This window comes from Triticum urartu, chromosome 3 (genome assembly GCF_003073215.2).
Source record: "Triticum urartu cultivar G1812 chromosome 3, Tu2.1, whole genome shotgun sequence".
Taxonomy (NCBI): Eukaryota; Viridiplantae; Streptophyta; class Magnoliopsida; order Poales; family Poaceae; genus Triticum; species Triticum urartu.
Window position 1 is genome coordinate 512,259,246 of NC_053024.1, and position 26,261 is coordinate 512,285,506.

Sequence of the window (26,261 nt, forward strand, 5' to 3'; positions counted from 1 at the left end):
TGAGCAGTACCCGGCGAACCTCGAGAGACAAACCGCTACAGTGCCAGATCTCAGATCCAAAATCTCGGTTGACTTTTTGCCCCGAAACCCTAGCTTTTATGCATACTTTGACGCAACATAACTCCCTCATCGTGGCTCCGATTCGTGCGTGTAGCATATCAAAATGTTTGTCTCGAAGAGTACATCATTGCATCTCATTGCATCATTTTCATTTGAGCTCATCTTGGTTCCCGAAATGTTGTTGGAAGAGGGCTATGTGATGATAATTTCAGATCTGTTTCAGCAAATGCATTTTTGTCATTTTTTCCATGATTGAGGTGTGCATGCTATGATCCTGAGCTCTACATATGTTTTGAAGAATGCCATGCCATCTTTACAGGGGTGTATGCCATGTATTTTTGTGATCTTTGTGGTGGCTAGCACAAGCTTGCAAAGTAGCTTACTCAATGATGCTGATTCCAGGGACTTAGAATTTCACCAAGTCCTTGCCCTGTCATTATTTTTATGCCATATGTTCATGTTGTTTCCTAGTGATCCGTGCCTCTTTTGAGCATGATCAGTAAGGATGTTTTGTAGATAATTTTGTGATCTATCCATCCATGTCTTTGTTTGCAATTATGGAGCACCCTAGCTTGAGTCAATCGAGCTCTACTTTTGCTATAAAATGTTCCTGGCAGATTGTTAACATGTTTAGCGATTTTGCCGAGCTTGTTGTTGTTGATCCGTGAACGCTATGTTGTTGTTCTTGCCATGTCTAACTTCTATGCCATGTCTATTTTCTGGGTATATGCTTAGTTTGTCATGCAATGCCTCGTCGTGAGTGCATCGAGCTCGTAAACATGCCTACTCGTTATCTGTTTTGCCATGCTCCAGTTTTTCACCAAGTCTGAATCTGTTTATGTTTTTGCTATGTTCACATGCTTGCAATTATATTTTCTGATCCCTTTTGGCTTATGGTCAGTAAGGGACTTTTGTTGTATGCTTTGAGTAGCTTCATCCCATGCCTTGCTTTGCCATGATATGTTCCTGTAGCATATAGTTATCGTGCTCTAAACATTGCTTCCTGATGTTAAATTCCTAACTTGTGGTTAATTTCACTAAGTCTGTAACCTGTTATCGTTTGCACTTTTGCCATAATTGTTTGAACCTGTTAATGAGTGAATTAGCCGTAGCTCAGTGTTCATCTTTTGTCAAGCATCATGAGTGGATCCCTACCATGTATTTTGTTGCTATGTTTGGGTGCTGTAGCATATTTATCTTGATACTTTTAGATGGTCACTTGCTGTTTATCGCAGACTGGGGCCATATTTGTTTTGCTTGTCATTTCCAAACCGTGCATCCGATTCCGGTGATCTTTATATCGATTTCGACCGAAATCACCTCACCTTTCTAGTGGCACTCTTGGATTTCCATGTTGAAGCCAGGTTCAATCTTTCCTTTCCAAATCTTGCATATGCATCACATATCATACCATGTTTGCATCATGTTGCTTGCGCATTGCACGTGGTTGATTGTGTTCCTTTTGCTTGTTTTTCTTGCTTGGGTAGAGCCGAGAGACGAGTACGTGAACGAGGAGCCCGTTGAGTACGCTTACCAGGATCAAGGCAACTCTGAGAACTTTGCAGGCAAGATGACCATACCCTCGAAATCACTTCTATCTTTGCTTCCTAGATGCTCGCTCTTTTGCTATGCCTATGCTACGATACCTACCACTTGCTTATCATGCCTCCCTAATTGCCATATCAAACCTCTAACCCACCTTGTCCTAGCAAACCGTTGTTTGGCTATGTTACCGCTTTGCTCAGCCCCTCTTATAGCGTTGCTAGTTGCAGGTGAAGATTTGGAGATCGTTCCTTGTTGGAACATGTTTATTGTTGGGTTATCATAATATTATCTTGATTATCTTAATGCACCTATATAATTGGTAAAGGGTGGAAGGCTCGGCCTTTTGCCTGGTGTTTTTTTCCACTCTTGCCGCCCTAGTTTTCCGTCATATCGGTGTTATGTTCCCGGATTTTGCGTTCCTTACACGGTTGGGTTATAATGGGAACCCCTTGATAGTTCGCCTTGAATAAAACTCCTCCATCAATGCCCAACATTGGTTTTACCATTCGCCACCTAGCCTCTTTTTCCCTTGGGTTTCCGGAGCCCAAAGGTCATCTTTATTAAACCCCCCTGGGCCAGTGCTCCTCTGAGTGATGGTCCGAACTGGGCAGCCTGCAGGGCCACCTCGGGGCAACTCGAGGGTTGGTTTTACTCGTAGCTTGACCTATCTGAGTGTGCCCTAAGAACGAGATATGTGCAGCTCCTATCGGGATTTGTCGGCACATTCGGGCGGTGTTGCTGGACTTATTTTACCATTGTCGAGATGTCTTGTAACCGGGATGCCGAGTCTGATCGGATTGTCTTGGGAGAAGGAATATCCTTCGTTGACCGTGAGAGCTTGTGATGGGCTAAGTTGGGACTCCCCTGCAGGGATTTGAACTTTCGAAAGTCGTGCCCGCGATTATGGGCAGATGGGAATTTGTTAATGTCCGGTTGTAGATAGCCGGAAACTTAACTTAATTAAAATGCACCAACCGCGTGTGTAACCGTGATGGTCTCTTCTCGGCGGAGTCCGGGAAGTGAACACGGTGTTGGAGTAATGCTTGACGTAGGTTGTTCTAGGATCACTTCTTGATCATAGTTGTTCGACCGTGCTTTTCCTTCTCTTCTCGCTCCCAGTTGCGTATGTTAGCCACCAAATATGTTAGTCGCTTGCTGCAGCTCCACATCATACCTTTACCTTACCTATAAGTTTAAATAGTCTTGATCGCGAGGGTGTGAGATTGCTAAGTCCCCGTGACTCACAGATTACTTCCAAAACCAGATGCAGGGACCAATGATACCGCTCCAGATGATATGACCGAGCTCAAGTGTGAGTTCGATGAAGACTCTCGTCGTTACTACGTGTCTTTTCCAAATGATCAGTAGTGGTGCCCGGTTGGGGCGATCGGGGACTATGTTGCATTTGGGGGTTGATCTTTATTTTGGTTCCGTAGCCGGACCCTGAGTGTATTGGATGAATGTAATGACTTATTTATGTATTTGTGTGACGTGGCGAGTGTAAGCCAACTATGTACCTTTCCCCTTTATTTATTTACATGGGTTGTTGTGAAGATTACCTCACTTGCGACATTGCTTTCAATGTGGTTATGCCTCTAAGTCATGCTTCGACACATGGGAGATATAGCCGCATCGAGGGCGTTACAGTAATGGTGTGTCTGAACGTTGTAATCACACTTTACTAGATATGGTGCGATCTATGATGTCTCTTACTGATTTCCTGCTATCGTTTTGGGGTTATGCATTAGAGACAGCTGCATTCACATTAAATAGGGCACCATCTAAATCCGTTGAGATGACACCGTATGAACTATGGTTTGGCAAGAAACCAAAGCTATCATTTCTTAAAGTTTGGGGTTGCGATGCTTATGTGAAAAAGTTTCAAACTGATAAGCTCGAACCCAAATCGGAGTAGTGTGTCTTCATAGGATACCCAAAAGAAACTGTTGGGTACACCTTCTATCACAGATCTGAAGGCAAGATATTTTGTTGCTAAGAATGGATCCTTTCTAGAGAAGGAGTTTCTCTCAAAAGAAGTGAGTGGGAGGAAAGTAGAACTTGATGAGGTAATTGTACCTTCTCCCGAATTGGAAAGTAGTTCATCACAGAAATCAGTTCCAGTGATTCCTACACCAATTAGTGAGGAAGCTAATGATGATGATCATGAAACTTCAGATCAAGTTACTACCGGACCTCGTAGGTCAACTAGAGTACGGTCTGCACTAGAGTGGTACGGTAATCCTGTTCTGAAAGTCATGTTACTAGACCATGACGAACCTACAAACTATGAGGAAGCGATGATAAGCCCAGATTCTGCAAAATGGCTTGAGGCCATGAAATATGAGATGGGATGCATGTATGAGAACAAAGTATGGACTTTAATTGACTTGCCCGATGATCGGTGAGTCATTGAGAATAAATGGATCTTCAAGAGGAAGACGGACGCTGATAGTACTGTTACTATCTACAAAGCTCGAATTGTTGCAAAATGTTTTCGACAAGTTCAAGGTGTTGACTTTGATGAGATTTTCTCACTCGTATCGATGCTTAAAAGTATGTCCGAATCATGTTAGCAGTTGCCGCATTTTATGAAATCTGGCAAATGGATGTCAAAACTGCATTCCTTAATGGATTTCTCAAAGAAGAGTTGTATATGATGCAACCAGAAGGTTTTGTCGATCCTAAAGGTTCTAACAAAGTGAGCAAGCTCCAGCGATCCATCTATGGACTGGTGCAAGCATCTCGGAGTTGGAATATATACTTTGACAAAGTGATCAAAGCATATGGTTTTATACAGACTTGCGGTGAAGCATGTATTTACAAGAAAGTGAGTGGGAGCACTACCACATTTCTGATAAGTATATGTGAATGACATATTGTTGATCGGAAATAATGTAGAATTTTCTGGAAAGCATAAAGGAATGTTTGAAAGGAGTTTTTCAAAGAAAGACCTCGGTGAAGCTACTTACATATTGAGCATCAAGATCTATAGAGATAGATCAAGACGCTTGATATATTTTCAATGAGTACATACCTTGACAAGATTTTCAAGTAGTTCAAAATGGAACAGTCAAAGAAGGAGTTCTTGACTGTGTTGTAAGGTGTGAAGTTGAGTAAAGACTCAAAACCCGACCATGGCAGAAAATAGAAAGAGAATGAAAAGTCATTCCCTATGCCTCAGTCATAGGTTCTATAAAATATGCCATGTTGTGTACCAGACCTATTGTGTACCTCACCATAAGTTTGGCAAGAGGGTACAATAGTGATCCAGGGGTGGATCACTAGACAGCGGTAAAAAATATCCTTAGTGGAACAAGGAAATGTTTCTCGGTTATGGAGGTGACAAAGAGTTCGTCGTAAAGAGTTACGTCGATGCAAGCTTTGACATCGATACGGATGAATCTAAGTCTCGATCTAGATACATATTGAAAGTGGGAGCAAATAGCTAGAGTAGCTCCGTGCAAAGCATTGTAGACATAGAAAATTTGCAAAATACGTACGGCTCTGAATGTGGCAGACCCGTTGGCTAAATTTCTCTCACAAGCAAAACATGATCACTCTTTGGGTGTTAATCACATAGCAATGTGAACTAGATTATCGACTCTAGTAAACCCTTTGGGTGTTAGTCACATGGAGATGTGAACTAATCACATAAATATGTGAACTATTGGTGTTAAATCACATAACGATGTGAACTAGATTACTGACTCTAGTGCAAGTGGGAGACTGAAGGAAATATGCCCTAGAGGCAATAATAAAGTTGTTATTTATATTTCCTTATATCATGATAAATGTTTATTATTCATGCTAGAATTGTATTAACCGGAAACTTAGTACATGTGTGAATACATAGACAAACAAAATGTCACTAGTATGCCTCTACTTGACTAGCTCGTTGAATCAATGATGGTTATGTTTCCTAACCATAGAGATGAGTTGTCATTTTATTAACAGGGTCACATCATTAGAGAATGATGTGATTGACTTGACCCATCCATTACCTTAGCACGATGATCGTTTAGGTTTGTTGCTATTGCTTTCTCCATAACTTATACATGTTCCTATGACTATGAGATCATGCAACTCCAGAATACCGGAGGAACACTTTGTGTGCTACCAAACGTCACAACGTAACTGGGTGATTATAAAGGTGCTCTACAGGTGGATCCAATGGTGTTTGTTGAGTTGGCATAGATCGAGATTAGGATTTGTCACTCCGATTGTCGGAGAGGTATCTTTGGGCCCTCTCGGTAATGCACATCACTATAAGCCTTGCAAGCAATGTGACTAATGAGTTAGTTACGGGATGATGCATTACGGAACGAGTAAAGAGACTTGCCGGTAACAAGATTGAACTAGGTATTGAGATACCGACGATCGAATCTCGGGAAAGTAACATACCGATGACAAAGGGAACAATGTATACCGTTATGCGGTTTAACTGATAAAGATCTTCGTAGAATATGTAGGAGCCAATATGAGCATCCAGGTTCCGCTATTGGTTATTTACCGGAGACGAGTCTCGGTCATGTCTACATAGTTCTCGAACCCGTAGGGTCCGCACGCTTAACGTTCGGTGACGATCGGTAATATGAGTTTATGTGTTTTGATGTACTGAAGGTAGTTCAGAGTCCCGGATGAGATCGGGGACATGAGGAGGAGTCTCGAAATGGTCAAGACATAAAGATCGATATATTGGACGACTATATTCGGACATCGGAAAGGTTCCGAGTGATTCGTGTATTTTTCGGAGTACCGGAGAGTTACGGGAATTCGCCAGGGAGTATATGGGCCTTATTGGGCTTTAGCGGAAAGAGAGAGGGGAGGTTGCATGCCCCCCAAGGCTTAGTCCGAATTGGACTAGGGGGAGGGGCGGCGCCCCCTCCTTCCTTCTCTTCTCTTTTCCCTTTCCTTCTCTTCTACTCCTACTACATGGAAGGGGGGAATCCTACTCCCAGTGGGAGTAGGACTCCCCAGGGCGCGCCATAGTAGAGGGCCGACCCTCCCCTTCCTCCACTCCTTTATATACGGGGGAGGGGGCACCCCATGGACACACAAGTTGATCAGTTGATCTTTTAGCCGTGTGTGGTGCCCCCCTCCATCATAATCCACCTCGGTTATATCGTAGCGGTGCTTAGGCGAAGCCCTATTCCAGTAGCAACATCATCATCGTCATCATGCCGTTGTGCTGACGAAACTCTCCCACGAAGATCTACTGGATCGTGAGTTCGCGGGACATCACCGAGCTGAACGTGTGCAGATCACAGAGGTGTCGTACGTTCGGTACTAGGATTGGTCAATCGTGAAGACGTACGACTACATCAACCGCGTTGTCATAACGCTTGCGTTTACGGTCTACAAGGGTATGTATACGATACTCTCCCCTCTCGTTGCTATACATCACCATGATCTTGCGTGTGCATAGGAATTTTTTTGAAATTACTGCGTTCCCCAATAATATCTTCTACGCATAGACCTGGATCGGATGCCACTGAAGGGGAGCATAGCATGCAATTTCAAAAAATTCCTACGATCATGCAAGATTTATCTAGGAGATGCATAGCAACGAGAGGGGAGAGTGTGTCCACGTACCCTCGTAGACCGAAAGCGGAAGCGTTTAGTAACGCGGTTGATGAAGTCGAACATCTTCACGATCCAACAGATCCAAGTACCTTACGTACGACACCTCCATGTTCAGCACACGTTCAACACGATGGCGTCCCTCGAGCTCTTGATCCAGTACAGGGTCGAGGGAGAGTTTCGTTAGCACGACGGCGTGGTGATGGTGTTGATGATGTGATCCGCGCAGGGCTTCGCCTAAGCACTACGACAATATGACCGAGGTGGTAAACTGTGGAGGGGGGCACCGCACACGGCTAAGACAATTGATGTTGTGCCTTTGGGGTGCCCCTTGTCCATGTCTATAAAGGATGGGGGAGGAGGCCGGCCAAGAGGGTGAGTCCTACTAGGACTCCAAACCTAGTAGGATTCGCCCCCCCCCCCTTCCTTCCAACGGAGAAGGGGAAAGGGGAAAGGAGGGAGAGTGAGAAGGAAAGAGGGGGACGCACCCACTCCCCTTTTCCAATTCGGATTGGGGCAAGGGGGCGCGCCCCACCTCCTGTGGCATGCCTCCTCTCCTCCACTATGGCCCATCAGGCCCAATAACTTTCCCGGGGGGCGGTTCGGTAACCTCCCGGTACTCTGAAAAATCCCCGGTCTTCTTCGAAACCATTCTCGTGTCCGTATAAAACCTTCCAATATATCAATCTTTACCTCTTGACTATTTTGAGACTCCTCGTCATGTCCGTGATCTTATCCCGGACTCCGAACAAACTTCGGTCATCAAAACATATAACTCATAATACAAATCGTCATCGAACGTTAAGCGTGCGGACCCTACGGGTTCGAGAACTATGTAGACATGACCGAGACACATCTCCGATCAATAACCAATAGTGGAACCTGGATGCTCATATTGGCTCCTACATATTCTACGAAGATCTTTATCGGTCAAACCGCATAACAACATACGTTATTTCCTTTGTCATCAGTATGTTACTTGCCCGAGATTCGATCGTCGGTATCATCATACCTAGTTCAATCTCGTTACCGGAAAGTCTCTTTACTCGTTCCGTAATGCATAATCCCATAACTAACTCATTAGTCACATTGCTTGCAAGGCTTATAGTGATGTGCATTACCGAGAGGGCCCAGAGATATCTCTCCGATACATGAAGTGACAAATCTTAATCTCGATCTATGCCAACTCAACAAACACCATCGGAGACACCTGTAGAGCATCTTTATAATTACCCAGTTACGTTGAGACGTTTGATAACACACAAAGTGTTCCTCCGATATTCGGGAGTTGCATAATCTCATAGTCAAAGGAATGTGTATAAGTCATGAAGAAAGCAATAGCAATAAAACTAAACGATCATAATGCTAAGCTAACAGATGGGTCTTGTCCATCAGATCATTCTCTAATGATGTGATCCCATTCATCAAGTGACAACACATGTCCATGGTTAGGAAACTTTAACCATCTTTCATTAACGAGCTAGTCAAGTAGAGGCATACTAGGGACACTCTGTTTGTCTATGTATTCACACAGGTACTAAGTTTCCGGTTAATACAGTTCTAGCATGAATAATAAACATTTATCATGATATGAGGAAATCTAAATAACAACTTTATTATTGCCTCTAGGGTATATTTCCTTCAGTATGTGACCTTATCGACCCATCTTTAGGAGAGTGGGACATATAATTGGTGAATCAAATGTTATGGAAAGTGGATGGTCAAAGGATACTAGCTATTCCTCCCACGTGCATGAAATGGCAGATTATGTTGCTTGGAGTCCTACCAAGACGAGTATTTTCTCAATTCATTCAACCTACCAATTGGAATGGGATGGCTAGTTTGAACATAAGTTTCAAGCCTCCATGGGCTCGTCAACTCCTGGTGAGACATGTAATTTAGTTTGGAGTCTACAATGCCCAACAAAGACCCAGAATATTTATTTGGAGGGCCCTTCACAATGTGATCCCTTCTAGGGCAATCCTGGCAGCAAAAACATATGATGGTTAAAGTGCACTGTCCTGCGTATAATCTAGGCCCAGATAATATCCAGCATTTCATCTTCAAGTGCTCAAAATCAATGGAGGTATGGAGGCAGTTGGGTTTACATGATGTCATTAAAGAGCATGCTCAAAGTATTTATCATGCGAGGAGGTACTACAATACTTGTTATGCATGGAAGACTACGAAATTCAGATTCTAGTCCTGCCAAAACTAAGGGAATTGGTGGCTACTACAATGTGGTACATATGGTTCGAACACAGGAAAATTTACCATGGAGAGGATAGTCAAAACCCCTCACAGATCAATCTCGCGGTACGTGGCCTCTCGGCGAATTTCAGCATTGCTTGTATGCCGAAGGCCAAAGCCCGTATAGTTGCATGGAAGAAACCTAGGTCTAGTTATATGAAACTAAATGCATATGTAGGATCTGACTATGATTCACTTGAAGGGTCTGTGAGGGCTATTATCTGAGACCATAATGGAATGTTGTTATAGCAAACCAAAAAATAGAGATTTGTTATGACTTTTTCACAGATAAGGCCTTGGTAGTGTGATTGGGCCTGAACTTCGCACAAACGGTGGGTTGCAGCAAGCTTGAGATTAGTTCGAATAGCTCAAATGATGGGAATTCATCCACGATAGCTAATGCGACATTTGACAATTGTTATTTCATGTCACCTGATTTCAATCGTGCGATATATAATCATTGTAATAGAGAAACGTAATCAAGTAGCCCACGAACTAGCTAGGATGACTAAATTTTCTCCTTCTTCTGTCTAGATGGATTCCGGATTCCGCACCGGATGCGGTGCTAACCCATCTTGTAAACGATGCAACAATTCTTGTAAGTGAATAAAGGAGAAGTTTGTCAAAAAATGTGTTTGTTTAGGGAATGCCATCATGCTTGCTTTATTGATTTGGTAAAATAGTTATATCGTTTGCTAAGGCATCAACCAACAAACCTCGGGTTCATCTACCCAATTACAAACCTCATTATGATCAAAACAAAATTTAGCAATCATACGAGCTACCTTATTTGCTTCTCTATTACAATGCAAGAAATGAACAGATTCTATCATACCAGACAAAGTGAAGCATTCTGCATAAATTGCCGATGCTCCGTTCCCAATTATGTTTTATCCTGAGCAAGCATTAGTCACCTTCATCGAATCGGATTCTATTTGGATGAAATGGGACCCATATCATTAGCTAACATCAACCCATTTCTCATGCTAGAGCCTCAGCCAAATGTGCATCAACTACATGGGGCATTGGAGAGTAGGAGGCCGCCAAAAAGACCCCATATTCATCTCTGATGACCGCACCCGTGGATCCTCTCAACTCATCAGCCAAAAACGATGCATCCATGTCAAAAAAAAGTGTGTTGATATAGCTCGTGGTTTCGTTTTCTGTTGATATATTTTTTTTCGAGCAAATCGTTTTCTGTTGATGGAATCTCAAAAAACAGGCCTTTTTTACGAGATCAAAACTGGCCGATTTTTTTTGTTTTGAGGAGATTGAAACCGGGCCATATTTGGACCTGGAGTCCTACACGGATCAGCCTTTAAAACCCAAACTCCCTTTTTTCGAACCGGGCTATACCCCTTTCCATTGCAAATGAACGGAAATACAGAGTTCAGAAACATGTCAGGAGGAGGGAAAGAGGTAAAGCGAGTCCGGGCACTGCCAGGAAACCCACTACATTCGCCCGCCATCGAAACGAATGTCATGGGGCGAAAACCTAGACAGCACCGAATATCCACGGCAAACACCCATAAGTTTTAGCTACAGACCGAGACATGAGGCACTCGCAAAAGAACCAAAACGCCACCACATGATCGTACGGTCGCCCAGCTCCAGCCAACGAGGTATTGCAGCCCTTCAATCTCCTCCGATCGCCACCCCCGCCGCATTGCACATCTCCATCATGCGCATCGTGCTCGACCTGATCATCTCAGCACCCTTCGCAGCTCCTTGGCGCCCTCCTCTTCCTGCAGTCCTGTCCAGTACAGTAGGAAAGAACACATGGAGAAAACAATCTCAAAAGGCGTTTTGATAAAAAAAATTCAAATGTAGCTCGATTCGAGCTAGCCAAATGGCCCAGCAAGCAGCAGCCAAGCCCACCGTATAGTACTTTTGTCCATCAGGAAGAAAAGTGTGACACCAAGCAAAATATTGCCAGTAGCTATTCGGGCACATCTCAGTACCCAGAACCATCCCAACGCATCTCCAGATCACTTTAGCAACAGGGCAAGTAAAAAACAGATGTTGGGAGTTTTCCAACTCATTACAGAAAGAGCATGTGGGATTCCCAGTCCATTTCCTCGTTCTCATAACTTGTCTAGTGAGCACAGCGTCCTGGGACAGTTGCCACATGAAGATTTTGATTTTGAGAGGGACTTAGCTCTCCAAATCCATCTATAATGGCAACCACTAAGAGGGTTTTCAAGCCATTTATACACAGATTTAGTGGAGAATTTGCCATTGCTATTAAGCCCCCAGTAGACCCGGTCCACACCCTGACTCAACTGGATATTATTGATCATTTTGTTTATTTCCTCCCATTGACGAGATAATTCAGGGGTGAGTCTTCTTCTAAAGAAAGAGTGGACGTCCACAAACTTGAAACTATCAATAGTGCAATCCTGATTATTGCAGATCTCAAACAGCGAAGGGTAGAGGGTCTGAAAAGGACTCAACCCGTTTATGGGATCTTTCCAGACTCTAACAAGGTCACCAGATTCCAAATGAATTTTCCTACCTACCAAATAGATATCTTTGACTTTAAGCAGGGCTTTCCAACAGGGGGAATCAGAAAATCTGGGCTTTACCGACGCCACAGATTTATTAGTCAGGTAACGCGCCCGAACAATATCTTGCCACATACCCGTTTGGGTCTCTAGTTTCCACCATCATTTGACCATCAAACTAACATTCTGCTTGTGTAAATCCTTTACACCCAGGCCACCCTTATCTCTGGATCTGCAGATCCTATCCCATCTAACCAGATGGTACCTCCTCTTTTTATTGCAGCCTTGCCAGAAAAACTTTCTTCTGTATTTGTCTAAGCGCTCAATGAAAATTTTATTCATGAGCCACATAGACATATGATATAAAGATAGTTGGGTGACTGCAGAGTCCAGTAAGGTCAGCCTCAAAACCCAAACTCCCTAGTCGATCCACAGCCGCACCGGCGCAGCAATACCTAGGATCGCACTTGTCTCAAAAAAAAAAACTTGGATCGCACAAATTCACCGGAGATGGCGGCCGCCGTCGGGGACGACCTCCTCCTCGACCGCCTCAGTGATCTCCCGGACATCATCCTGGTGACCATCCTCTCCCGCCTCGACATGGACGAAGCGGCGAGGTGTTCAATCCTCAGCTCTCGCTGGCGCCGCCTCTTCCCATCCACCCTCCTCGATTTCAAGGCCGGCAGTATTCGCCGCGACAGGGCCGTCGACGCCGTCACCTCCATCCTCGCCGCCCACCCCACCGAGCCCGTGCGCTCATTCAGCACGTACAGGCTCTCCTTCCGCCGCCAGGACGAGGACGCCGTCGACGGCTGGCTCCGGGATCTGGCCAACCGCGGCATCGAAAAACTCGTCCTCTACTTCAACGAGAAGCGGCAGCAGAAGGTCCCGGAATCCCTCTTCGCCTGCGCATCCCTGAAGCGCCTCAAGGTGATTAACGGCACCTTCCCTGACGCCACCGAGGCCGCCGCATCCCTCGCCGTCCTCGCCAAGATCGACCTGTCCGACGTCAAGATCTCCGAGGACTCGCTGAACTCCCTGCTCTCGAACTGCAGGGCGCTGGAGCGCCTGAAGATCACTTCCATCAGCAAGTGCGACCGCCTCCATATTCGGTCTCGGAGTCTCAAGGTCCTGAACACCAGTGGCGACTTCAAGGAGCTCTTCATTGACGACGCTCCCGACCTGGAGCAGGTGCTCGGCTACTACCTGAACAGCAGATCGGTCATAATCAAGATCGCGCACGCTCCAAAGCTGGAGTTCTTGGGCTACCTCGGCATGAATAACGATATTGAGTTTGGAAACACCAAGTTCACCAAGTTCAGGGTAAGCTTAATTACTAATGAAGCAACCAGAGATTGACCTTGCAATCGCTTCCTGTAAATACTTAATTGACCATTCTAATTGATGCAAATCCAGGAAAAGAACATTCATGCTGAGACCATTATGCCAAGCCTCAAGACTCTAGCCGTCGACCTGATGCACACGCCGGACGGGCACATCAACGAACATTACATCAACTGGGTTATGCAGCTGCTCAAGGTGTTCCCTTGCTTGGAGACGATCTACATCAAGGTAAATTGTTCTGATTGGTCACTGAATTGTTTATATCAGATATCATCTACTCCATGTTGTCCCTTGCAATGATGGACCGCGCATGTTTGCCCAAATTTGCATTGGTGGATCCTATTCCTGATTGAAATTTTTGTAACAGTCAGACTCTTGGTCCGAGGCTCGAGACGGCTCCCCGGGGTCATGGGACGTCCTGTCATCCGTTCCTTGCATGGACAACCACCTCGAGAAGGTGGTGTTCGAAGTTTACCGAGGGCAGGAGTGGCAGAGGGACATGGCCAAGTTCCTTCATGGGAGGAGCAGGTTCCTCAAGACCATGGAGTTCCACTGCATGGACGATACTTCAAGAGAGGATTATGGCAGGGCTCCTACTGAAGAATGGGTGAGGAAGCAGCAGGAGCTCTTGTGCCTCGACAGCCGGGCCGCGAGAGATGCTCGTTTCCTCTTCTTCAAGAGTCAGCTGGTGGTCAACCATCATGAGTTCAGTCATAACGAGTCGTACCAGAGGGGTTATTATCGTGACATGTATAAGCTTTAATAAAGGAGTCTGTTATCTGCATAGAGTTGGCACACTTAAGTTACATTTTTTATTGTGGTTTTCTTATAGCGACTTTATTGTGAAAATTGAGAATTCAAGATAGACTGTGTTTCTAGTTGTCAAATTATTGTGGCTGAAGCATAGGGAGTTGTCTAACTTAAAATTTAGGATTGCCTATAGCGCAGTTGCCTGGTATATTTTCTAAGGGTGCGGTCAATTTGGCTCGTCGCTTTCTTCAAGCTCAACCCACCATAGCTCTGCCGTCTGCCATCGCCGCCTCTCGCTAGCTCTAGGCTCGACTGAGCATGAATCAGAGGAAATTGCTGAAAAATTGACTGTGGTTCAAACAAATCAGATCACCTGGGCTACCGAAAATCTGCATAAAATTGTATAACAGGGCCCTCAGATATCATAAGCTTAGACATGAAGTAGAACTTTCTGAATCATTTGTCACATCCGGTGGTGCTTTATTCATTATTTCCCATGTACTATTTGCTGTGAACTTGCAAGCGTTTTCTTTTTCAGGGTACAGTACAAACTTAACAGTTGGTGCAACAAATCGCCCAGGACTTCATAGTGACATGTTTCAGGTCGTAGTGATAGCAGTTGGGTAAACATTTGATCTTCAGACATTCTCTTCAAAGAATCGAGGCAAGCGACCGTCGTTGTCCACATAGTACGTCTTGTCCTTGAAGGTTGCAATGCCCTCCTTCCCTGCACAAGCCAAGCAAAAAAGCTGAGCCAAATGCAAAACCGACACCAGCTCTCTGAATGCATCTAACGGAAGAAATTGGTGGATAATCAGCCGCGCTCACCTGCTAACTGGTCCGCTTGATCACATGTGAGCCTCGCCGCGAACCCGAGACCGCTATAGTGGTAGATCATGGCCTTCTTTGCCTCCTCCGTGCTGCAGAAACATCAAAAATGTCATCGATCACCTAAGAGAAGGACGGATGCTGTGCGCTGTGGACGCGGAAATGTTGCTTGCCACACAACTCACAACCAACCTTCCGACGACGGAGGCGAGCAGCCGGACGTCGTAGTCCACGGAGTCGACGTAACCAGCGCGGCTGACAAAGACTATGTACACGTTGTAGTCGGAGGCGTGCACGTCGGGGCCGGGGGCCAAGGCCGAGGGCGCGGCGGCGGGTGAGGCGAGGAGGACGTCGGGGGTGAGCACGTCCACGACTGGCCTGGCCATGGCGGAGGGTGAGGAGAGGAGGAAGAGGACGAGGAGAAGGGACACCAAAGTGGAGGGAGCGGTCTCCATCGCTGCGTCCGACGCTGAAGAGAAGGGCTCTGCCTTTCACTTGCACCACGGTTCAGGTGATGTGTGAAGCTTCCGTTGCTTATATATGGCCAAGGGTGACAGCCAGTTACAACTCTCGGTTTTACTTCGAGCGCTTAGAACTACTCGTTAATGCAAGAACTGAAACTTAGCTTATTATTACTTCATAGGGAGTTACGGGACGCACTTCTAACTCAGGTTAATAACGTCGCAGAGTTATTATCATCGCAAGAGGTTACGCCTCATATGACACGCATATCTCCTCTCTCAAGGATTTTCGGCTATGTTGCAAAATCCTAAAAATCGCGGTAGGCTGAAAGGAACCAAAATCTGCAATGCAGCCCCGAGCGTAAGCCATCTTCTCTTTGCCGATGGCTTGCTCCTGCTACTGCTAGGAGCAAACGCAAAAAACTGCGGCCAAACTTTAGCGAGAGATTCTCATCAGAGGCTGGAAAAAGGATTAAAACATAAAGGCAGCGACATAAGCCATCCCTTTATATGCCATGGGCCATGGCCTGCTTTGATCTCACCAAATCACTTTGTGATGCTATCAGTTCAATGATCGGAAGATGCTAGTGGAGTCAGTCAAATTGATAAAGAGAACAAGGTCCATTGGATCGGATTGGAGAAACCAACAAGACCAAAGAAAGATGGATGACTGGGTTTTAGAGACTTGTACTCTTCCAAATTTCCAGTCTAGCCATGTTGGCAAGCGAGGCACGAAAAAGTACACATAACTCTTACTCTCTATGTACTCAAGTCCTTTCAGCGCAAATCTTCGCAAACAAATAATGTAAGTTTATTTGTGCCAAGGGACATCACTAGAAGAGCCACCTCCCGAGAGGGTAAGAACCTCGTCACTTTAAGTGGTCTAATTGATAGATCGTTTTCTGAAATGTAAATCTGAAAGAGCCATATGGAGGGCAACGCTACTGGTAGATTGTGGGCTGAAACTAGTTAAATGCCCGATTTTACAAACAGGAAGATAATGGTATGACTACGAAATACGAAATGTTTCCTCCATGATGTAAGAAATCATGCAGCTGAAAGAGGATTTGATGGCATGAACGAAATAAGGCCAAACTGGGAGATAAAATCACATCACCTGATGAGGTTGTGTGTTCAGTTTAGCTGCATTTTCTGAAGATTCTCAAAAAAACTGCATTTTCTGAATACATGGAGCGCTATCTAAAAGAGAACAAAAAAAAACAGGTCTGGACTCCTCCTCCAAGTGATTTTTGAGGAAAAAAAACAGGTCTGGAGCGCTATCAAAAAAACATGGAGCTTTTGGGCTGGCGGATGGGGCTTCACCATTAAAAATGACCTAGGGACCGTGCAGGAGGTGGGAATTTGCTTTACTATTAAATGACTAAGGGCTTATGCCGATAGCAGGAGCTGGGAGTTTGGTGAACATAGTTCACCCTCTCCATGCTAAGGCGCAAAGGGGGTGTCAAAGAATGATCTTAGGGCACAGATGCAGCGGCTCCGAAGCAGGCTGTCACTAAGGATGCATATGCTCTTATCCTCCTTTTTTTGTGTGAATGGATGCTCTTATCCTTGTAATCGTGTAAAATAGTACCCTCTCCGCTCACAAATATAAGATAGTTTTGGATATTTAGTATGAACTACATACAAACTGAAATGAGTAAACAAACACAGTAAAACATGTTTGTATACATCCGATTTAGGGAAAGTTAGATCATCTTATATTTGTAACAGAGGGAGTAGTAACTTGTAACCGTTATCATTGGCAGACCGTACCGCGGCAGTGCATGCTGAAATGCATATATGGGACAGAGAGATCCTTAAGGCGCCTCACAAACGTCTTAAAGATTTGAAGGCGGAGCTGGAAAATTTGCGGTTGGGCCCTCTCACTGACGAGTCGGCGAGCCAGCAAAGAATCTTGTAATTGAGATCGAGGAAAACCTAGAAAAGGAGGAATTTTATTGGGTTCAACGAAGCCGTGCAAACTGGCTGAAATTTGGAGATCGCAATACCAATTTTTTCAATAATTTCGCCACTGCACGGAAAAAAAGAAATCATATCCGATGGCTTATGAATGATAACGGTACATGGCTAGAAGATAATGAGTCTATGAGAAGTTTAATCTTAAATTACTTCCAGCATCTTTTTTCTTCAGAAGTTGGTTTACCTGACGACAGAGTCTTGAATAAAGTGAAACATTGTGTAACAGGATTACATGAATGAAACTCTTTTAGCACCTTACACAGCGGAGGAAGTGAAGAATGCTCTTTTTAGCATTGGTGACTTAAAGGCCCCGGGGCCGGATGGGCTACATGCCATTTTCTATAAAAAGTTCTGGCCTATCCTAGGTGAGGACTTGATAAGGGAAGTGCTTCAGGCAGTAAACAGTGGTGTAATACCGGAGGGATGGAATCAGACCACTAGACCACTATCGTTCTTATACCCAAAGTTGACAATCCAAAGAAGGTAACCCGGTTTCGACCAATAAGTCTTTGCAATGTTGTCTATAAGGTAATATCTAAAATGTTGGCAGCAAGACTGAAACTGTTATTGCCTGATATAATTAGTGAGATGCGGAGTGCCTTTGTCCCCGGTCAGATTATCACTGATAATGTTATTGTTGCTTATGAGTGTTTACACACAATGAAAAAAAAAGACAGAAAAAGTGGGCACATGTGCGGTAAAACTGGATATGCACAAGGCGTACGACAGAGTTGAATGGGTCTTTTTGAAAGCAATCTTGGGGAAGCTTGGTTTTGGTCATAGATGGATTTGGCTGGTCATGGCGTGCGTCACTTCTGTTGAATACAAAGTACGGCTTAATTCTAATGAAACTTTACCGTTCTCCCCAACAAGAGGTCTTAGGCAGGGGGATCCCCTGTCTCCCTATCTATTTTTGCTTTGTGTCGAAGGCCTATCTGCGCTCGTTACCTATGAGGAGGCGGCTGGTAATTTGAATGGTGTTCAGGTCTGTCGTGACTCTCCCGGAATTTCTCATTTATTGTTTGTTGATGATTCACTTATATTGATGAAAGCAGACGAGTTAAATGCCTAGACTTTGAGAACGATATTGGATGAGTATTGTTCGGCTTCCGGACAATTGGTAAGCGAGGCCAAATGCTCTATTTTTTTAGTCCCAATACGGATGTGGAGGTTAAAGCTGAGATATGTCAAATACTGAATATTATGAAGGAATCACTGTCGGATAAATATTTGGGGCTCCCCTCTATGATTGGTGTTGACCGGGTTAATTGTTTCAAACACTTAATAGAGAGGATCCAGAAATTGGTAAATGGATGGAAAGAGAGAACCCTCTCCTTTGGAGGTAAGGACGCCTTATTGAAAGCGGTGGCCCAAGCCATCCCTACGTACGCGATGAGTGTGTTTAAATTCCCGAAGAAAATTTGTAAGGGGATCATTGATGCAATGTCGCAGTATTGGTGAGGTGACGAGGATGACCAACGTAGGATGCATTGGTTTGCATGGTGGAAAATGTGTGTACCGAAGGAGCAAGGAGGTATGGGTTTTCGTGACGTTCACAGTTTCAATTTGGCGATGCTGGCAAAACAGTGTTGGAGGTTGATTGAGAACAATGAATTATTGTGTCCTAGAGTGTTGAGAGCTAGATATTACATATTCTTAACTATGAATTAAAAAAAGGGTCATCGTATGTATGGCGGAGTATAACGGCAGGGATCCAAACCTTCAAGAAGGGATGCATTTGGAGAGTAGGAGATGGTGCAAAAATAGATATTTTGAGTGATTGTTGGATCCCAAGCAGTGCATCAAGGAAAGTGGTGACAATAAGGGGTAATCAACTATTGTCAAGAGTGAATGATCTTATAAACCCAGTTACGGGGGAGTGGGATGAACAACTTATCCGCGACAACTTTTGGCATATTGATGCAGAGCGTATTCTGCAGGTTCCACTACACCATCAGGTAATGGAGGATTATGTTGCATGGCACCTTACAAAAAGCGGGATTTTCTCAGTACGGTCAGCCTACTACATAGAACGGAAGGATACATACAATGATAGCACTAGTCTGAGTCGCCATGGTGGTTCCCAGCCACACCCGGTATGGAGGAAAATTTGGAGTCTAAGATTGCTTGGAAAAAATAAGATCTTCCTATGGAGATGTCTACATAATGATATTCCTTGTTTTTGTGTTCTTGCAAACCGTCACATTGGCAGTATTTCTCAATGCCCAATTTACAAAGCAGGAGCAGAAGATATCAAGCATGCTTTATTTAACTGCGTGAGAGCAAAGGCAGTATGGGCTGCCCTTGGGATTGAGAGGGTCATACATGATGCGTCGCTTGTTGATCGCTTGGGTTCCGGCGTGCCGGAATTTCTCTTATGTGATCAATCGACGCAACACAATTATGATGACTCGATAGAGCTTCCAGAGTTGATAGCTACATCGAGCTGGTTCGTATGATGGCAGCGTAGACAGCAGGTCAGAAGGGAGGAAGTGCAGACGTTGTTGCGATCTGCGCTAGCCATCCATGCATTGGCTCTTAACTTCACACAAGTGGCAGTGAAACAAACTACTGCACCTAGACGGAACACATGGCCCATTGTCTTCGCAGCGCAACAAATTCTAAACGTTGATGCGTCTTTTATTGAGGATCTGCATACAGGATCATGTGGGGCGATAGTTAGAGCCCATAGAGGTAATTTCATTGTTGCTTCTACTTCTCGCCTTGAGCATGTGGCAGATGTCGTCTCTGCGGAAGCGGCGGCACTACTTGAAGGTTTAAAGTTACTTCAGAGTATGGGGTGCAATAATGTCTTGGTGAGGATGGATAATTCTGTTGTGGTCGATGCTATACATCTGAATGAGGGACATTCTATGATGACGGCTTCAGTTTTAGATGATTGCGGAGAGTTATTACGAGGGTTCTGAAAGATTAGTATTAAGCACTGTAACAGAGAATCAAATGTAGTTACTCATGAGCTAGCTGAATGGGGGCGTGCAAACACCCCTTCTTTATGGGTGGATGCACCTCCGGTTACTATTGCTAAATTTTTAATAGACAATGTAAGCACTATTTGAGGTTAATAAAGCTAGCCATGAAGGCCTTTACGTAAAAAAAAACCTTGTAAACGGGCTAGTAATATTTCAGCACATTGCATATGGTGCAAAGTATGCAGCAGGAAAGCCATCAAGTCATGTAGAACACCTTGTAGCTGGCACCACATCCAACTTGTTAAGTTGACGGATTACGTTGTGTTCAACCCTCTAATTTTAGTGCAAGAGACTTGAGTTCTCAAAGTTCAATATCCGACAGTCAGACGGCATACAACTAGGCAAGGCAGAATAGATTTGACAGTTCCACCAAAGTACTCCAATTCTTTAGTTAGGGTTACATGTAGAGGAATACAAGAGTGCAGGGAGAAAAACAAGCACGCCAATTCATCCACCCAAGTTCACCTTTGTCACAAAATAAGCACCAATCAACAGCGGTGGAGACAAAAATCCAGCGTAAGTCACAAAATTGGCAGACAATCCAGCACCAACAACTATCCAATTTGCCAATCTTCTTTGCATGACACATATGCAGTCCACAAGCATTTCTTTTGCCACCTTACAAACGGCGAACTAGGCTTGAGCTTATTTTATCTCTACTTCCCTTAGGAAGTGCTTGAACTCGTGATTACTTCACCAGTCTCTTCGGGTCCTTACATATGTAATAGACCGGTTGATTTGCTAAGTCAAGACACTATGGACACAAGAACAAGCTGCATCTCACTTCCGCATACATGTAACGGGCCGATGCGCTATCCCAGCAGGGGTGGAACATCAAGATTAGTGGTGGTGTTATGTACAATGGGTATGTACAACTCCTGCGCAGGACTTCAAATCTCGAAACCGCCATTTAATTGCACAGATAAAGATGGCCTTCCAATGTTATTTAGAGGTGTTTCCAACGTGACTACTACTCCAGAACTGCCCACTTGACCGTTCCACTTTGACCGCCCAATCTGCCATATATAGGTGTACAGTTAGAGCGAATGTATAATCGAAGCTACAACCAAACTGTGGTATTAGAAAAGAATCGAGCAGATGCCTTGTTTCAATGAGGAAAACTTACAGAAAGAGCAGTAAAAGCTGATGGATTTCTTGAGCAGGATAAACCACACATCACATTTAGTTCCTCCTTTAATGAATGGATGACCTCTGCACGTACCCCAGGATCACTTCCTCCAAATGTAGGGCATACACTGTAGAGTAGAATGCCATGAAGAGTGTTAAAACAAAAACAAAAATACAAGGATGAGCAAAACTAAACTAACCCCCCAGCACAGAGGACTTAATTTTAGTCTAATAACACAAGAGGATGTAAGTTGATCAATGGCATCTGCTTAGCAGTCTCTTGGTCACTCGAGGGTAAACGTTAAGAAAAACAGCACTGTCCACCCAGAGGCCCGTAGTTTTAGTACTCCCTCCGTCCGGAAATACTTGTCAGAGAAATGAATGTATTTAGATGTATTTTAATTCTAGATACATCCATTTATGCCACAAGTAATTCCGGACGAAGGGAGTACTAAAATGAGCCAGCCATGCAAAAGCAAACATTTAACAAAATCCCTTAAAGCCGATACCATCCAGCATCGAAAGAATTTCTCATGTTCCACAAGATTAATGCATACAAAAAAGAAGCAGCACATAATTATTCTATGTAGTGAGAAAAATAACAATAGAAGATTCTGGTCTATCAGAAGTTCAAAACTTTGATCATTAGCAATGGAAGATTCTGATCTATCCTAGCAATTCATTTATCAAAAAGGAATGCAATGCTGCATCAAAGAAAAAAGCTGCAATGAAGCGTGCTTTTAGCATCATATCAACACATCTAAGATAGTAGCAAACATCACAAAACAATTGTCATTCACATTCTAACTCATTTGACCATATAATATAGGGCAAGATGTAACAACAGAAGGCCCCACAATTATCCAAATGCTTTCAGTGAATTACCTGACTTGTATGCTGGGCCTCACCATAAGACCAGATCTCTTATATGCCAAGGCTTGAGTAACTCCAAGTGAAAGAGATTTGTCAGGCCATTGAAACATAGGAGTGAACCTTGTGCCTCGCTTGTTCTTGAATAAGGAAGAAAAAAATAAGAGTAAGGTTGAAGGTTAACAAAGGTAAAACTTGTGCTAACTAATATTGAAAAAATGCAGTGCAAGAGAATTAAGAGAGAAGTCACTTTGGTTCTTAAGAACATGAAAAGATCACTGTAACAGAATAGATCATAAATATTTGTTCTTGTGTCACAAGAAATGAAAGATAGGACAAATACGGTAATGTGCAAATTTATGTGCAGCTCCCTGTATGATAAAATGTCACCAGACCACATCTGACATGGATAGTGTTTTTGCAAACAAATCACTGTATTATCAATTAATTATTAGAGCAGAATTCCAATCAGGCACTGGTCAAATGCTTAGAACTTATAACTTTGCTCTACATATGACTAGCAGAATTTTATTTTCAGAAATGGCAGCAGAAATGCAATCTTCAAGGAGAAGCTCACAACCCATTGGCATTGACTTACAGAAAACAGTACATTTTGATGATACAAATGACCTTACGGGAACTAAGGAAACACTAACCTTGCAAGAGAAGCTCATTCTTGTTTCTCCTGGGAATTTCCCGTGAGCTTGAAGCAACCCACCAAACAACGGAACAAAACCACTCGCTGTTATCCCTTCTCCAGCAACATACGTTACTTGCCCATTAGGGAACTGTAGATCCATGAAGGACTGTAACAAAAAGATGTCATTCTATTAGATAAAAACCAACTTATAACAATAAATATCCCAACTAAGTTAGCCTGTTAATAATTTTAAAAGCATGGTTAGCATTGTGAATGGCGTAGATATTTTATACTCCCTCCGTTCGGAATTACTTGTCGCAGAAATGGATGTATCTAGACGTATTTAGTTCTAGATACATCCATATCCGAGACAAGTAATTCCGAACGGAGGGAGTAGAATGCAAGACTCCTCACCAATTCTACTGGCCAGTGAAAAATGCTGGCACACTAGTTGTGCAGAACAGAACTATTACTCACTGGTTATCAGACGGAATAAAGATCCAAAGAAATCAACTGGACAGGCTTTTCTAGCAAATAACAAGATGTGCAATATCCACTAACCAAAGAACTATGGCAGCACATATGATTCATCCTGCTACTATAATGCAAAGAAAGCACATCGGAAAGCCCAAAGCCCCAAACAGTGCCGATTTCCAACTCAACACATCACAGCACATGAGAATAACTGTAGTACACAGAAACTTTAATAAAAAAACATGCTCATACTTACGCAAGCTACTGGGTTAAGACACATCATCGACATCATCAGCCATCTTCTCTGTTTCGACCAAATAGCTGGGCAGAGGGAATGCACTCCATTCTGCATATGAAACAACCACTTTTCAGTAAAAGATCCAGGATATATAATACGGTGTAGCATATAAGAAAACGAAGAGAACATGAATTTCCATAAAACAAAAGCATGTACCAAATAATGAATGAATGGGTTTAACATATTGGGAGAAGGCGACATAAAGGATATGTACCTTGCGATCATAGCCATACCACAGCAGATGTTGCTTTGACAGATGAACAGGCAATAGGAGTGTTGAGTCACGAACAAATAGCAAAGGCCCCAACTGAACAAGGTAAAGGGGCGAAGTATCGTTTCCAGAAGTTGAACCGCTGCGTGATGCCTCTAGCCTCCACAGGTCTCCACGTGCAACAACAGAACTCTCAATATCATTGTTCCTGGTGTTGTATGTCGCTGACATATTTACGGTACCCTGAACGTTCATCAAGAGAAGAGCAAAGTATTATGTCATGGCATGCCTGCAAAGACGGCTTGGGTCTAAACAAGCAGAGGGATAATAATAATAAGATTCACATAATACCAACAATTCAAGTCCATCAAAATTCTAAGGTTTAGCTTACATATTCTAGACACTTCAGGGATAATAAGATTGTGATGATTCTAAGATTTTAGTACTTTCAATGGGAGTAAAGCCTGTATTAAGGCTGTGAGATGCAAACATACTGAAACCCACAATAGAACTAGGAGTAGGAAGCAGTTGAATCGTACCTTGGACTTCTTAAAGTTTCCGAGGGTTCCGATTTCGCAGCCATATCCGTTATCGTCTTCATCGAGGTCGTCCCCGCTTCTAACACCACTGACAGTCGACGCGGCAGCGCTTCCAGTGGCCGCGGCCGCAGCGGCGGCGGCCGCCTCGAGAGGGCATCTATCGACGGCCCTCTCCGAGGAGAGGAGGCCGACGGCCCCGTCCGCAGAAGGGGGCGGGTGCAGCTTGCGGCGGCGGATCTGGGCGCCCCGGAAGGGCACGGGCAGCTGGCGCACGGCGTGCTGCACGGCCCCGCCGACGGACGTGCCGATCTCGACGCCGGCCTGGCCGAGCCTGCCGCCGATGTCGATGACGGAGGCGACGGCGGCGGTGGGGAAGAAGTCCTTCCCGCCGGCGGCGGCGGCCCCCCGCGCGGCGCCGAAGGGCACGACGGGGAGGTCGATCTCGAAGGGCATGAGCTTGTGCGAGACGGGCGGCCACGGGAACTGCGGCGGCGCCTGCAGCAGGCCCGTGAAGCCCTGCGCGAGGCGGTCGGCGATGTCCTGGCCGTGCCGCTGCACCCCCTCCCACGCCTCGAAGGAGATCTCCATGCCTCGGGGGGATCCCCTCGGAGCGCAGATTCCGGGCGCGGTCGAAGGGGGTGATGGAATCGGAGCGGCGAGGGCGGAGGCGGGGCGGGTGGAGGGGGGAGTCGAATGGGGAAAGGTGGAGGAGGAGGAGGGGGAGGGGGAGGGAGAGGCGGGCGGGCGGGCGACGCCGACGCGTTGATAATAATAGTCGGGCTAGTGGTGAGGGTGGGGGGACGGGGAGGGGGGAGGGGATAATGGGGCTTGACCTGGTCGACGTGGATCCACGGGCGCGAGGGGTCACTGGCACCGATTCGGCCGCGTGGCCCCGACGCCGCTTCGGCTCACCGCGCCGGAGTGGATAAGAACGGCCGGCGCCCCGCGACAGCCAAACCAACGCCGGGGCGCGCACGCCGACCTGCTCCTGCTTATTCGCCGCTCCGTTTCACTTTCACCTCTCTCTTTTTTTTATATATATAAACCCGTTTCACTTTCACCTCTGTTGTTGTGAGAGGGGGGGGAAAAACCGTGGATAACAGCAATCTGCTGGGGGGATTCGGTCGGTTTTTTTGTTTGGTTTGGCTGGGTTGCGGCTGGGCTAGCGTGTTGGGTTCGGAATAGAATGCCACCGGACCGGGCTTGGGCAGAAATGTTGGTGCTGTCCCCCCGCGTGCCGTGCGGTGCACGCATGCACGCGCGTTGTCTCTCCTGGGTTAGGAGGGCGCGCTCTCGTTGTCTCCCCGGATTGGGTGAAGTCTGAAAAAACCCTTAAACTCATACACCTTGCCGGAATTGAACACCTTTCAATCCCTGAAATTTGCACCCTATACTCATCAATCTCGGTCAAGATCGACCCCAAACCTGTTTAGTGCACCAGGAAAAAATGATTTCGACCAGGATCAGAGGCTATTCTCACATCTATGCCCATTATCTTCATCCACTGACCAACCATGACAACGAGCCATGGCTGTGTGCAGGTCCTCGTCTCCTCGAGCTCGTAGCCTTGGTGCGCCCATAAAAAATCATGTTCGTCAGGCGCTGTTTGGAAGCAGAGGTCGACGGCCTCGGACGTGTGGTACCCGCTGAGCTCGCCACCGGCGAGGAGTACCGACGACATGTCCGGCTACGCCAGCCCGTAGTTTTCGAGCTGCGCCTCACCAGGCCCGTCGAGCGTCCTTTCGACGACTATGTACTGGTTGGCAGTTGCAAGTGCATGCCTTGAGTAGCAGAATCGATCACTTGAGC

The 26,261-nt window shown here is 45.2% G+C and overlaps 2 protein-coding genes across 3 annotated transcripts; one reads left to right on the forward strand and one right to left on the reverse strand.

Moving 5' to 3' along the window:
- The first annotated feature begins 12,326 nt into the window (after positions 1 to 12,326).
- Positions 12,327 to 14,170, forward strand: LOC125548586 (F-box/FBD/LRR-repeat protein At1g13570-like). 2 transcript variants are annotated; one of them, XM_048712157.1, is made up of 3 exons: positions 12,327 to 13,262; positions 13,356 to 13,511; positions 13,655 to 14,170. In XM_048712157.1, exons 1-3 carry the CDS (start codon positions 12,450 to 12,452, stop codon positions 13,892 to 13,894), a joined length of 1,209 nt encoding a protein of 402 aa, XP_048568114.1. In that variant the 5' UTR covers positions 12,327 to 12,449; the 3' UTR covers positions 13,895 to 14,170. The 2 variants fall into 2 exon arrangements, with proteins under 2 accessions (XP_048568114.1, XP_048568113.1); XM_048712156.1 differs by having other exon boundaries at positions 12,329 to 13,262; positions 13,651 to 14,170.
- A 6,677-nt stretch (positions 14,171 to 20,847) lies between these two features.
- Positions 20,848 to 25,186, reverse strand: LOC125544697. The gene is made up of 7 exons (XM_048708441.1): positions 24,453 to 25,186; positions 23,917 to 24,156; positions 23,661 to 23,750; positions 22,947 to 23,096; positions 22,306 to 22,430; positions 21,419 to 21,548; positions 20,848 to 21,308 (listed from the first exon to the last, which is right to left on the reverse strand). Exons 1-7 carry the CDS (start codon positions 25,038 to 25,040, stop codon positions 21,183 to 21,185), a joined length of 1,449 nt encoding a protein of 482 aa, XP_048564398.1. The 5' UTR covers positions 25,041 to 25,186; the 3' UTR covers positions 20,848 to 21,182.
- Between the last annotated feature and the right edge of the window lie 1,075 nt (positions 25,187 to 26,261).

What these genes read in the sequence shown, in the direction of transcription:
- LOC125544697 (XM_048708441.1), bottom strand. Translation starts at nt 25,040, where the DNA reads ATGGAGATCTCCTTCGAGGCGTGGGAGGGGGTGCAGCGGCACGGCCAG. An exon ending in GAAACTTTAAGAAGTCCAAG is followed by an intron (nt 24,157 to 24,452) that starts GTACGATTCAAC and finishes ATGAACGTTCAG; the next exon opens with GGTACCGTAAATATGTCAGC. An exon ending in AGGCCCAGCATACAAGTCAG is followed by an intron (nt 21,549 to 22,305) that starts GTAATTCACTGA and finishes TCTACTCTACAG; the next exon opens with TGTATGCCCTACATTTGGAG.
- LOC125548586 (XM_048712156.1), top strand. Translation starts at nt 12,450, where the DNA reads ATGGCGGCCGCCGTCGGGGACGACCTCCTCCTCGACCGCCTCAGTGAT. An exon ending in CCAAGTTCACCAAGTTCAGG is followed by an intron (nt 13,263 to 13,355) that starts GTAAGCTTAATT and finishes ATGCAAATCCAG; the next exon opens with GAAAAGAACATTCATGCTGA. An exon ending in TGGAGACGATCTACATCAAG is followed by an intron (nt 13,512 to 13,650) that starts GTAAATTGTTCT and finishes TTTTTGTAACAG; the next exon opens with TCAGACTCTTGGTCCGAGGC.